The sequence below is a fragment of the Sceloporus undulatus genome, chromosome 2, assembly GCF_019175285.1.
Source record: "Sceloporus undulatus isolate JIND9_A2432 ecotype Alabama chromosome 2, SceUnd_v1.1, whole genome shotgun sequence".
Classification (NCBI taxonomy): Eukaryota; Metazoa; Chordata; class Lepidosauria; order Squamata; family Phrynosomatidae; genus Sceloporus; species Sceloporus undulatus.
Window position 1 is genome coordinate 291,864,063 of NC_056523.1, and position 12,190 is coordinate 291,876,252.

General features: G+C 43.9%; 1 protein-coding gene across 4 annotated transcripts in view; it reads right to left on the bottom strand.

Moving 5' to 3' along the window:
- The window catches only part of AP3B1 (adaptor related protein complex 3 subunit beta 1), a 217,981-nt gene that overhangs the window by 161,599 nt on the left and 44,192 nt on the right, over positions 1–12,190 (bottom strand). For all 4 annotated transcript variants that reach the window (XM_042448309.1, XM_042448311.1, XM_042448310.1 and 1 more), the window contains exons 5-6: positions 2,436–2,596; positions 945–1,011 (exon numbers count right to left, since the gene is read on the bottom strand). In XM_042448309.1, the coding sequence (XP_042304243.1) occupies positions 945–1,011; positions 2,436–2,596 (228 nt within the window). The remainder of the gene's footprint in view (positions 1–944; positions 1,012–2,435; positions 2,597–12,190) is intronic.

Genomic DNA, 12,190 nt, shown 5'->3' on the forward strand with positions numbered 1-12,190 from the left:
GCAAATTATTTGATCTCCCAAGAGTCAGCTGTTAGAGCTTATCCTATCTGGTCTTCACAGGCACATGTGTACTTCGATTGGTTTTGAAAGAAAGACATATTTACACCCACAGCAGGAGACATCAAAAGCTCTCTGAACATCAGTGAATCCAGAATATGCTATAAAACAAGATACCCTCTTCCTTTATCCAAACTTAAACTTACCTTTTGCATTTAAATGTGAAGGGACTCAACTTTGTTTTTATCTGAAAATTAGGGGAGCCTAAACACAACAGCCTGTGGCATATGACCAATGACTCAGACTGTTTACTTTCAGCCTTAGTCACTTCAGGCCCATGGCTAAGAGTACTTTATGCAACTCTACTAGGACAGCGCTTCCCCTATCAATGTGCTGTTTAATGCTATTTAGAAGCCAAACCTGGCACAGAATATGTCCTTAAACACTCAAGGATTGGTCTACATAAGCTAACTAAGGGGCAAAGCAAATGGGTGTGTGCCACAGTCTACTACTGCCAAAGTCTGAGACCATCAGCAAGGAGCTGTTTTTCTCCATTTCTTTTGCAGCCAACTTGGTGGCCTCAGCGCAGCTTCCGGCTAATCCGGGGGCATGTGTCATTGCATGCCATGTCCCCAGAGGAGCCCAAAGCCTGCACATCTGTTTCAGGCCTAAGGAATCAGTGACGCTACATCACTCTATGAAGCATTAATCAGACTAACAGTCACATAGCCAGAACACCTACTGCAGAGTTGCCACTTTTCAGAAATGTGTTAGCATCTGATTTCTGCCCCTAGTACCAATATGCTTTTTTCAATAAAGCAGTAACATTGCTACACATAAAACGTAATGCTGCCTAAGTATTCTTCTTCCCTATTCAGATGAAAGATCAAAATTCCAGGTAAAAGACCATAATTCCAATTATATTATAAAGCAGCTGAATTACTTACTGTGCTCTTATCTTTCAGAAGTTTTTCTATTACTTCAATTAACAATTCCTTTTGCTCAGGATCAAGGCTAAAAAGCAAATGAAAAGTATCAAATTACCTTAAGATATATCAGAAATTTGTGCACACGTAGGTGGTACATGAAAATGACAGAGAGGCTTATTGAAAGAATGGAAAAGAGGAAACAGAATGAGGTGTTGGTAGTCAAGGTGAATAGTCATTCTTGGATATGCAAAACAGCAAACTACAACATTTGGATGTAACAGGACTTCAAAAAAATCCAAAGCAAAAGAAATTGATGGAGCCTGAGAATCAAGGAGAAAATGTACGGGAACAGTATTCATTTATTTAGATTGTTTACCCAGTGGTATCTCAGCTCCCCCATTTGAGTTACAGTGCACCGTTGGCTTACGCAGGGGATCCGTTCCGGACCCCCACCCCCCTGCATAAGCCAAATAGTGTGTATGCTCGTGCACGCAGTGGGGTGGCGGCGGCACGCTCGCGCCCCATTCATTCCAATGGGACGTGCCACCCCACGCTCCCGAATGGCTCTCCACGGGTTTCAGCTATGCTCAAATCTGCGTATAGCACCCGCGTATGACACGGGTGCACTGTACTTTCACTGAAGGTTACAAAAATATCTCTGAGCTCTATGTCTTCCTATTGGTCTTAGACCTGGAAGTAATCTTCTCCACATTCCGAACTGCGCTCTCGCAGACAACTCAACTCTGTCGTGGGTCGGTTCTTCAATGCTTCAATGCATGTTTTTTCGATAGGACAAAGACAGTACCTTTCCTGCCTGGTTCTCAGGCTTCATCAATTTCTTTCTCTTTTGAATTTTTATAAGTCTGATGCCTAAAGGATTGTGAATTACTCCTCTGTACCATTCAGAAAATGAAGTTGAGCATGTGCAATTTTATATGACTTTCCAGACAGAGAGCTTCAATGAAGGTTCAAGGAACAGTATGAATAATTCTTGATGAAGTACAGAACTCCTGCATAGAGAACACTGGATCCTGCCCATGATGATATGAGCTCTATTTTAACCGACTTAATATTTTGTCCATTTTGACTAAAAGAGCAGTCATAGCTATCAATGAGCTTATACTAAGATAGTGTACCAGAAATTTGGATCCAATTTTTTGTGTGGTAGAACACAATACCCATCATCCCAAGCCTGCTGGTTCAGGATGATGGGAACCATTAATAAAAACTGTACATCTAGTGGACACTGGATGGAAGAAGGCCAAGTCAGATTGGAACAGTAAAGTGATTTAAAAAAAAGATTGTGATTAAAAAAAAAACCATGTCCTTTTACATATACAGGTTTATCTCCAACTATGTTAACATAGACCTTTTAGTCAAAATCATTTTGCTGGCTTTATACCCATTAACAGATTCCTGTTATCATAAGGTCTAACTAAACTTCATTATAACACTCTCTAAAAAGTGTTAAATACATATCTTCTATATTTATGGATGGAGACAGCATACCTGTAAAGCTTTTGGATTGCATGGGCGGCATTTTTTCTAACATAAGGTGATAAGTCAGTGGATGCTTCTTTGATAGCAAGCATCATAATTGGAACAATAATTGGCACTCTGATACTGGATAAAACTCTCAAAGCACTTGCACGGATTAACTGATTAGGATCCTAGAATGAAAATAAAAGAACGCCAATCTTCAGAGAAATGCATTATCAAAGTTATCAAAAGTATATACACACACACATTTCCGTTTCATTTCTTTCCAAATTTATGCCTTACTTCTAAGTTTGTTACATGGTCTCTCAGAAAGAGAAAAGAGCTCAAAAAGGATTGTCTAGTCAAACTCCCTGTCCTATAGAATGAAAGGTCAGCTGATTATCTGTCTTCCCCAACTTGATGCCCTCTAGAGGTATTGGTCTAGTAATCCCATTATACATGCTGTATGGAGATGATGAGTGTTTTACACTAACTCATTCAAAGGGCATCTGGAGTGTGGAAGTGGTTTGAGAAAGAAAAATCCATGTCTACATCCACTATCTTATTATAACTGTTCTTACTAATTTCTTTGAGTACTGAATTATGACCAAGATTTCCAATGTTAAAGTTATTTGCTAACTGGATATCTATTCAAAAATAAACCTTTCCATGCAACTTCATAAATAAAAAATAATCAGGGAATTATCCTGTGAAGCAAGTCATCATCACTGTTCGACTAAAGATACCAAGATTTCTGAGAGTAATTTGTCCAAGGACACATTTGTCCATGAATATAGGAAAAACCTAAAGGATACACAATAGAAATTGTGCCAGAAGTATCAAAAACCTAAGACAAAAAAATTGTAAGTATACACCACTAATGCATGCAAATTATATAAATAGAATAATGTGGTCAAAATATATACAGTATATAGAACAATACATTGAAAATGACAGATTTCCAGATAGTACCCATTTTGACAAAACAGATCTTCTTGGAAGTATGGGGAATATTTACAAAACCAAGTTCTAAGAGTAAATATTTTTCTTCAGTAATATATAACTCCATATTTATCTGATATAACTCCCTCCCGCAATCATGTATTTGGTGTGTATTTACAATCCCTTTTGTCTTTGGTTTTTGGCACCACTAGTGTTATTTCTATTGTGTTAATCCTTACAAATATCTGTCTTTTTTGTTATTTCTGAAACGTAAGTAGCTACATAGAAGACTCTCATATTGCTATCTATACACTGAGCTGCATCATCCAAACAGTAATCCCATCTGCTCCATCCCAAAGGGCTGGTAAGATTATGGCTAGACTTACACTGGACTACTCTGTACCAAGTTCGGAAAGAGCAGGTTATTCACCTGTAACTGTGGTTCTTTGAGTGATCATCTGTGCCCTCACACAATTGGGTACTGTACCTGAGCAGAGACTCCATTTGGTAGCTGAAAAGCTGAGTAGATTGGCGGGAGCCCCGCCTACTCCCATGTACTGAGCATGCCCAGTCCCGCCAATCTAGCACCTCCTTCAGTTCAAGTCTGCCGCAAAAACATGGCAGGGACCTGACTGAGGGGAGGTAGGGCAGGATTTGTGTGAGGGCACAGATGACCACTCGAAGAATCACAGTTACAGGTGAGTAACCTCTTCTTTTTCTTCGTGGTCTCTGTGCCTCACACAACTGGATGACTAAAAAGCTAACCTAAGGAGGTGGGAAGGTCACTGCAAAATAGAGGAAAGGACAGCATGACCAAAACTGGCATCTCAACGAGATCTGGAATCTAGCTGGTTGTGCCAAACAAAAGTGGAAGGTTGGGACCACGTGGCTGCCTTGCAGACATCATGTAGAGGGACACCTTTAAGTAAGACAGCAGAGGAAGCAACAGCCCTGGTGGAGTGTGAACATATACCAACAGGAAGAGGGTGTTTGGCCATCTCATAAGCCAGAGAAATAGACTTAGCAATCCATTTTGAAAATCTTTGTGCAGAAACAGGGTGGCTCTTTCTGGATCCACCTTAACAAATGAACAACTTGTTAGTCAACCTGAACTCAGCAAAACGTTGGATATAAAATGCAAAGCATGGTGAACATCCAGCATGTGCATAGTCTTTTCGAGAGGTGTAGATGGGTCTGGGTAGAAACTGGGCAGAACAATGTCCTGAGAAAGATGGAAATGAAGGGAGGAATGAAACATCTAGTTTGAGAACCACTCTGTCTCTGTGGAAAACAAGAAAAGGCTCATCAGAGCTCAGCGCCGTCAATTCAGAAGCACATCTGGCTGAAGTAATTAATGGCCACAAGGAAAGACACCTTTAGTGTCAACAGCCTCAGAGAGGCTGAGCCCAAAGGTTCAAAGGGAGGCCTAGTTAACTGCGTAAGAACCAAAGATAGAGACCACGTCGGGGCCAAAGGAGGCATCGGAGGATAGAGATGATGGAGGCCTTTGAAGAACCTTTTCATAGTCAGTGAAGTGAAAAGGAGAGCTGATGGTGAACCGGGAGACTGGTTGGAGACAATGGCAGACAAATAGACTTTGAGAGAGGAGAAGGCCAAACCTTGATCACAAAGGTGTAAAAGGAAGTGTAAGGCTGTAGAAAGGCTCACAGGACTGGAGGGTTCAGCTCTAGCTGTAGCAAATCCACAAAAGCGATTCCACTTGTAGGAGTAGGATTGTTTAGTACAGTCTTTTCTAGAGGCTGACAAGACCCTAAGCAATTCTGGAGAATTCAGAGTTTGATCCTCCAAGCTGTCAGGTGTAGACTGAGGAGGTCTGGATGAAGGACCGCTCCGTGAGAGTGAGACAGAAGGTCCAGCCAACTCAGGAGTTTGAAGTATTGACCCCTGGACAGGTGGAGCAGGGGGTGGACCAGGGTTGTCTCAGCCAGAAGGGGGCCAGCAGAATCGCGCTGGCTCTGTCTCTGGCCATCTTGGTCACAACCTTTGCTACAAGTTGTAGCGGAGGGAAGGTATAGAGGAAGTCTCGGTTCCAACTGCATAGTAATACATCTCCCAGGGAGCTGTATCCCCTGCCCGCCCTGGTGCAGAATTGTGGGCACTGAGCATTGACTGGAGTGGCAAAGAGGTCCAAGGATGGTGTCCCCCATTGGGAGGCGAGAAGTAGGAAGACTTGAGCCAACAGCGTCTATTCGTGTTGAAGGACCTTGTCCCTGCTGAGAGAGTCTGCCAAGACATTGTCTTTGCCAGCGAGATGAATCACCACCGGGTGGATGGAGCAATGATGGCACCAAGTCCAAAGCTGTTGGGCCAGATGAAGTAGGACAGAGGAATGTGTACCACCTTGTTTGTTGATGTAACAGACTTTTGTTGTGTTGTCTGTTGCCACTTGTACAACTCTGTGAAGAAGATGGGGTTCGAAGGCCCGAAAGCCCTTGATCACAGCCAGGAGCTCTAGGGTGTTGATGTGCATCTCTCTCTCCGAGGAAGACCAACGACCTTGAATGCAGAGATCTTTGAGGTGAGCGCCCCAGCCCATTGTGGACGTGTCTGTGGTGACCATCGTAGAAGGTTCTGGGGCCTGGAAGGGCATCCCCTTGAGGATATTGTCAGGAACAAGCCACCAGGAGAGAGAGTCATTGACCTATTGAGGAATGGCAAGTCTCTTGGATTGTCTGTCTTCGAGGTGAATGAAGGCAGAAAGAAACCATCTTTGGTGGGGGGGCTGAACCTCAGGCGTGAAAGATAGACCACAGCCATGGTGGACGCCATGTAGCCTAGAAGCTGTTGAATGTCCTTTGCTGTAGGACGGACCTTGGAGAGGACCAGACGGAGATGATCCCAGCAGGAGTCTGCCCTTCTGATAGGCATGACCCATGATAGAGTCCAGAGATGTGCCTAGATATTCTATCACTCTGACTAGTTGAAGGATAGACTTGGTGGGATTGATGGTGAGGCCCAAGTGAGTGATTAGAGACAAAGTGACATGAATGTCTTTGAACAACTGAGTTCGAGAAGACGACACCAGCAGCCAGTCGTCAAGATACTGAAAAATCATTATTCCTTGTATTCAAAGATGAGAGATGACTGCCGCCGTGCATTTGGTGAACACGCGTGGGGCAGTGGAGAGGCCAAAGGAAAGAACGGTATATTAAAAGAGATTTTCATCGACGGCAAACAGAAGAAATTTGCGGTGTTGTGGTATGATACTTATGTGAAAGTACGCATCTTTCAGATCGATCGATGCAAACCAATCTCCTCGATGGAGGAAGGGGAGAATTGACTAGAGAGTTACCACCTTGAACTTGGGAGGTTTGATGTAAGAGTTGATTCCTCTCAAGTCCAGAATGGGACGAAGGACACCACCTCGTTTCAGAACTGTGAAATACCGAGAAAAGAAGCCATCCAGCCTGCAACTGGGTGGAATGCGTTCGATGGCACCTTTGTTGAAAAGGGAAACAATCTCTTCCTGGAGAGTAGGGGAAGACGGAGTGGAACAGAAAACGCCGTGTGGAGGAATATTTGAGCATTCTATGGTGTAACCCAAACGAATGATGGTAAGGACCCAGGGGTCAGAGGTGGTTTGGCACCATTGGTCGTAAAAGCTGGATAGTCTGGGTCGGGTAGCAGACAGAGGGAGAGAGAGGATGGACGATGGTGTCGTCTTGGTGGAGTTGTCAAAATGGGACTTAAAAGAAGAAGAAGGCTTCTTCAAAGATTGTTGTTGATTTTGACGTTGATTGTTTTGTTGTTTGTTGTGTTGTTTATAGGGTCTTCCTGAAGACTGTTGTGAAGAGCCCTTATATTGGGATGAGTTTCCAGAATACGGTTGACAATAAGAAGAGGAAGGGGCTGATTTGTCATGCGTCTCTTGTATTGTTGTTTATTTGTGGTCAGCCCAAGGCGTTTACCCAGTCAGGAAATTTTTGGCCAGAGTACCAAGGGAGTTGTCTGTATTGGCTGCAAACAGGCCCTCACCATCAAAAGGAAGGTCTTCAATTTTGTTTTTGGCTTCATCAGTAAGATCTGTGGACTTGAGCCAGGCAAATCTGCGAAGGGCTATGGCACCAGAGATGATTTTAGCCGAACAGTCGACGGAGTGTCTGGTCAAGTGGAGCTGTTGGTTAACAAAGAGACAGCCTCAGCATAGAAATCCATAGCTGCAGATTTTTGTTCCTCAGGCAGATAGGGGATGAAGGAAGCCATCTTGTCCCAAAGAAACTTCTGGTAGGCCGCCATGCAGGCTTGAAGGTTGGCAACCTTGGCATTCAGGGCAGCAGAAGAGTAGAATCTGCATCTGAAGATGTCCATACGTCTGCCATCTTTGTCTACTGGGGCAGAATGAGTCTTGTCTGATGATTTTGTAGTGGATTCGACCACCTGAGAATTGGGTGCAGGATGGGTGAAGAGGAACGGGGCTGTATCCAGTTGAACCTTGTACATGCCCTCATGTTTTTTAGACGCTGGGGGCACATAGGCAGGTTTATGCCATGATAGGGCCATTACATCGGACAAAGAGGCCAAAAATGGAAGGATTGCCAGCTGGCTAGAAACAGGCAAAATACCATAAACCGGGTCCCTAGGTTTAGGAGGTTGGTCAATGTGGAGACCTATGGCCCTGGGCATCCTGTCAACGACATCCGAGAAAAGGTGAATGTTCTCGACAGGAGACTGAGGCATGGTATCTTCAACCTCTTCTTGAGCAGAAGCTATTACTGGTGATGGAGAGTGAGGGGATAACTCTGGCTCATATGTGGATTCCTCAGTAGAGTGTAACACCGTAGGTACAGAGAGAGTTATAAATGGAACTACCTGAAGAATTTGATTGCCTGGCAAAAAGCGGGATAGAAATAAAAAAAATTAATTTAAAAAAGAATTGACAGCAGAACCGGCAACGTCAAGGGTACATTCGGAATTATTGACGGGATGGGTGTCACCATCGATGTCAAATTCGACGTCAAGACAAGGGTCTCCAGCGAAGAGTGAATGGGAGAAGCTGGAGGGTAGGAGACAGTAGCTGTAGTTCTAGGTGGTGGCTACAGGGCATGATAGGGACCATCATCTCTAGGAGAGAGGGATCAAGAACGATGCTGAGAAGGTGATCGAGAACGACGTCGAGGAGGAGAGTGAGAGCGGCGTCAATAATGAGAAGGGGAGTCATTGAGGAGATTGCGGTGATGATACCAATCTCTATAGGAAGGAGAGTAGGATCTGTATGATGAGGGCCGTTCTCTCCTATATTCCTCACCTCAATAACGAGCGACATAGGATCCTGAGGAATGAGGTGAGTCAAATCTGTATCCGTTCCAGTCTCGAGGTGAAGGGGACCTGTGGACTCTGGTCGGCGACTACCTCCAAGGCAGAGGCAAAAAGGAGAGTCTATATGCTCTCAATGGAGTTGCCAGGATCTGTGCCAGTACTGTACCTGGGACAGGAGGCAAAGGAGAAGTTGTCATCGGGACCTGAGTAGCGACAGGCGATGGCGTAGGCATAGAGATAGCCATCGACATCAAGTCCAGAGCCCCCGATGCAGAGTCTAAAACAGTGACTGGGATGAGGGATGGCAAATCATCCGCCGATGTCAAGGCAGGCATGAAGGAAGCCAATGTGGAATCAAGCTTAGCCGCAACTAAAGCTATTGATGTCAATGCCGGAACAGACAATGAAGAGGAGGACAGCGTCGACGTTGCGGCTGAAATAGTTGAGGGGGCAGCCGCCACCTTAGGTTTAGGTTTCTTCCTGGGTTTGTCGTGGGAAGCAGGGGAAGAGTCTTGCCTCTTCTTGGCTTTCTAAGGTCTCTGCTGGGAGACAGAGGGGACCTCCTGAGGTAAAGAAGACTCTGAAGAAGATGGTTGCGACATTGAGGCTATCAATGTCGATGTCGCTGATACAGGAGCCAAGATCAATGTCGAAGGTTGAAGCCAAGGTTGTAGCAGTTATCAAAGTCGAAGGCCTTGAAATTTTGGGAATTCATGGAAGTTTGTGGATGGGAATTCTTCGCAAAGGATCTACAGCCAAAGCAGATTTTTGGGCAACAGAGAGAGTGAGCGCGCTCCCAAAAGAAAGATTTAAGTTTGGAGGCTCTATTCCTGAGAATCACCGCAGTGAATGCTCTACAATGGGGGCACCTATCAGAAATATGGTCCTCCCCTAAGCAAAAAAGGCATTTAGAATGACTGTCATTGAAAGCAATTTTTTGGTCACATTCGGAGAAATGTTTAAACTACTTCTAGGCCATAAGAGGCCTAGAAGTGGTGGGCCCATCCAGGCCGGCAACACTTCACTCTCACAAGGATCAAAATTTTTTAGAGGGCAATGCTCGAATTTACCGTACAGTTACCATGGCATGAGAGTGACTGGAGGTCAGTTAACAACAACAACAACAACAACCAGTAATAATGCTCATAAAGCTCCTTTCAAAAGTAGCCCTGATGTCCCCCTCTCTTGCTGAAAGAGCTGCGAGTAGGGTTGCCATAAGTCAGGACCTCCAAACCGGGACAAATGTAGGACAAATGTAGGACAACGATTTCAAATGTAGGACACATTTTATAAAAATGGAGGACATGCAAAAAAATTGATGCTTTTTTAAAAATGTTAATATAAATGCATGTTTCTTAGGCATGATCAAAATGGAGGACATTTGGGCATTATTCCTAGACAGATGGCAAAAATGGACTTCCTTTTCTGCCCAAACCACCCCTCTCCATTCCAAAACACATATAACAGCACATTTGGGCACTTCACGTGGCTTTACTTAACATGGCCTCTTGCATATTTCAGAGGCTTATTCCATAATCAAACCCCTTGAGTTTAACACTTAGCATGGTTTAACATGGCTATGCATATTGAACATGTCAAAGTGGTTTCACAAGAAGTGGATTTGCCGTTTCAGGTTTCTTGCACCAACTCTACTTCTCAGAAGTGTGTACTTAGTCAAGGGACTTTGATTTTTTTTCACTGCACATGAGTTTGTAAAAATCAGAGCAGCTAACATTGGCCATGCCTGAGAGGCTTGCTGATATCAATATCACCATCATCATCATCATCATCACCATCATTGTCACAACAAGGGAGACTTGTTAGCATTAAAAGCACAAAAAATACACCAAAACCACACTTTGGAAGGTGACACTCTCTCAACTTCAGAAGCTGACTCATATCACACCATCACCTTGTTAAGGAAAAAAGCAACATGGGATATACAGTATATGAAATAAAACATGTATGTGAGAGTCAGGGTGACTCAGCAGAAGCCAATTGAGAACCACACAGGTGTAAATGGTAATGGAATTAACAAGTCCTGAATGCCAAGGACAAGAAATGTAAAGTGGATAATTGGACACACCTGACAATTGTTAAGTGGTCAAGGCTGAGATGATTAAATCATTAATTGTAGGATGAACCAAGAGAACCAATGAGAATGGTGTACACGCCTACTGGGTGGAAACAGACAACAGTGGGTGGTACCATGCATTGACTATAATAATGACTATGCATCCCAATGTATTTTGTGGGTTGTAGAGTGGGTAGTAGTAGTGGATAGTGAGGAGTATAGTATTGTTGGAGTTGTGTTGGATAGTTTTGGAGCTGTATATAGTAGAATAAAGTAGATCTTTTATTTAAGACTACTGAGTTGTCTGGTGTCTTGGGTGAAGCTACAAGAACCAGCTGGATCCTGAAGAAGGGTGAAGACTTCTGTGGAAGCAAGAGTGAGAAGGCTTGGAGAGTTTGTCAGGGTCTTCAGTCTATTCTCTGTAACTCTGCTAAGCTATAACCACTGGCCAAAACTGGTCAGCGCGGTGCACAACCAGGTGGTGAGTTCAAGCCAGAGGTGAAGAGCTACAACTCCCATCATCCCTGACACACCACACTATCATTGTCGAAGCAAGGGAGAATTGTTAGCATTAAAAGCATCAAAAATACACAGAAAAGGCACTTTAAAATGCACTTTAAAAATACAGTTTAAAAAATACAGCTTAAAAATGCAGTTTAAAAATACAGCTTAAAATGCACTTTAAAAATGCAGTTTAAAAAATACAGCTTAAAAATGCACTTTAAAAATGCAGTTTAAAAAATACAGCTTAAAAATGCACTTTAAAAATGCAGTTTAAAAAATACAGCTTAAAAATGCACTTTAAAAATGCAGTTTAAAAAATACAGCTTAAAAATGCTCTTTAAAAATGCAGTTTAAAAACGTAAAATGCACTTTAAAAATGCAGTTTAAATTTAAATTAAAAAATACAGCTGAAAAATGCACTTTAAAAATAACAGTTAAAAATACAAAGCTTAAAAATACATACAGTACTGCCTCCTCCTTCAACTCCTCCCTCTTCATACTCCTCCTCCCGGGCACCAAAAAGGGGCAAAGGAAATGGCCCTTTCCTTTCTCCTCTGGCTGCAGCCCAGCCCAACAGAGGAGGAGCTCCTCCTCCTGAGTCTGGCTGGCCAATGGGGGCAGACTGGGGCTGGAACAGCCCCGCCCCCTGCCAGCCCTCACAGGCTCAGGCCTGGAGAAGAGGCGGGCTGTTCCTCCCCAGCCTCAGGAGGAGGAAGTCCTCCTCATTAGCCCTGTGCGAGGCTCTGCAAGGGCCAGCAAAGGCAACCTCGTCCACCCGGGACAAGGAGGAAACCATGCAGGGACGCCCCCTAGTGGTCAAAACCCGGGATTGTCCCGCCTCCAGCCGGCTTATGGCAACCCTAGCTGCGAGGCACCAGTATGAGTATGCATGCAGTGATTCGCTTCTCAATCCTACCTCTCAACTTTTCTTTCTCCTCTTTGCATTTCCCCATTTTCCCTCTGTTTGCAAACTGATCTCCAAACCTTG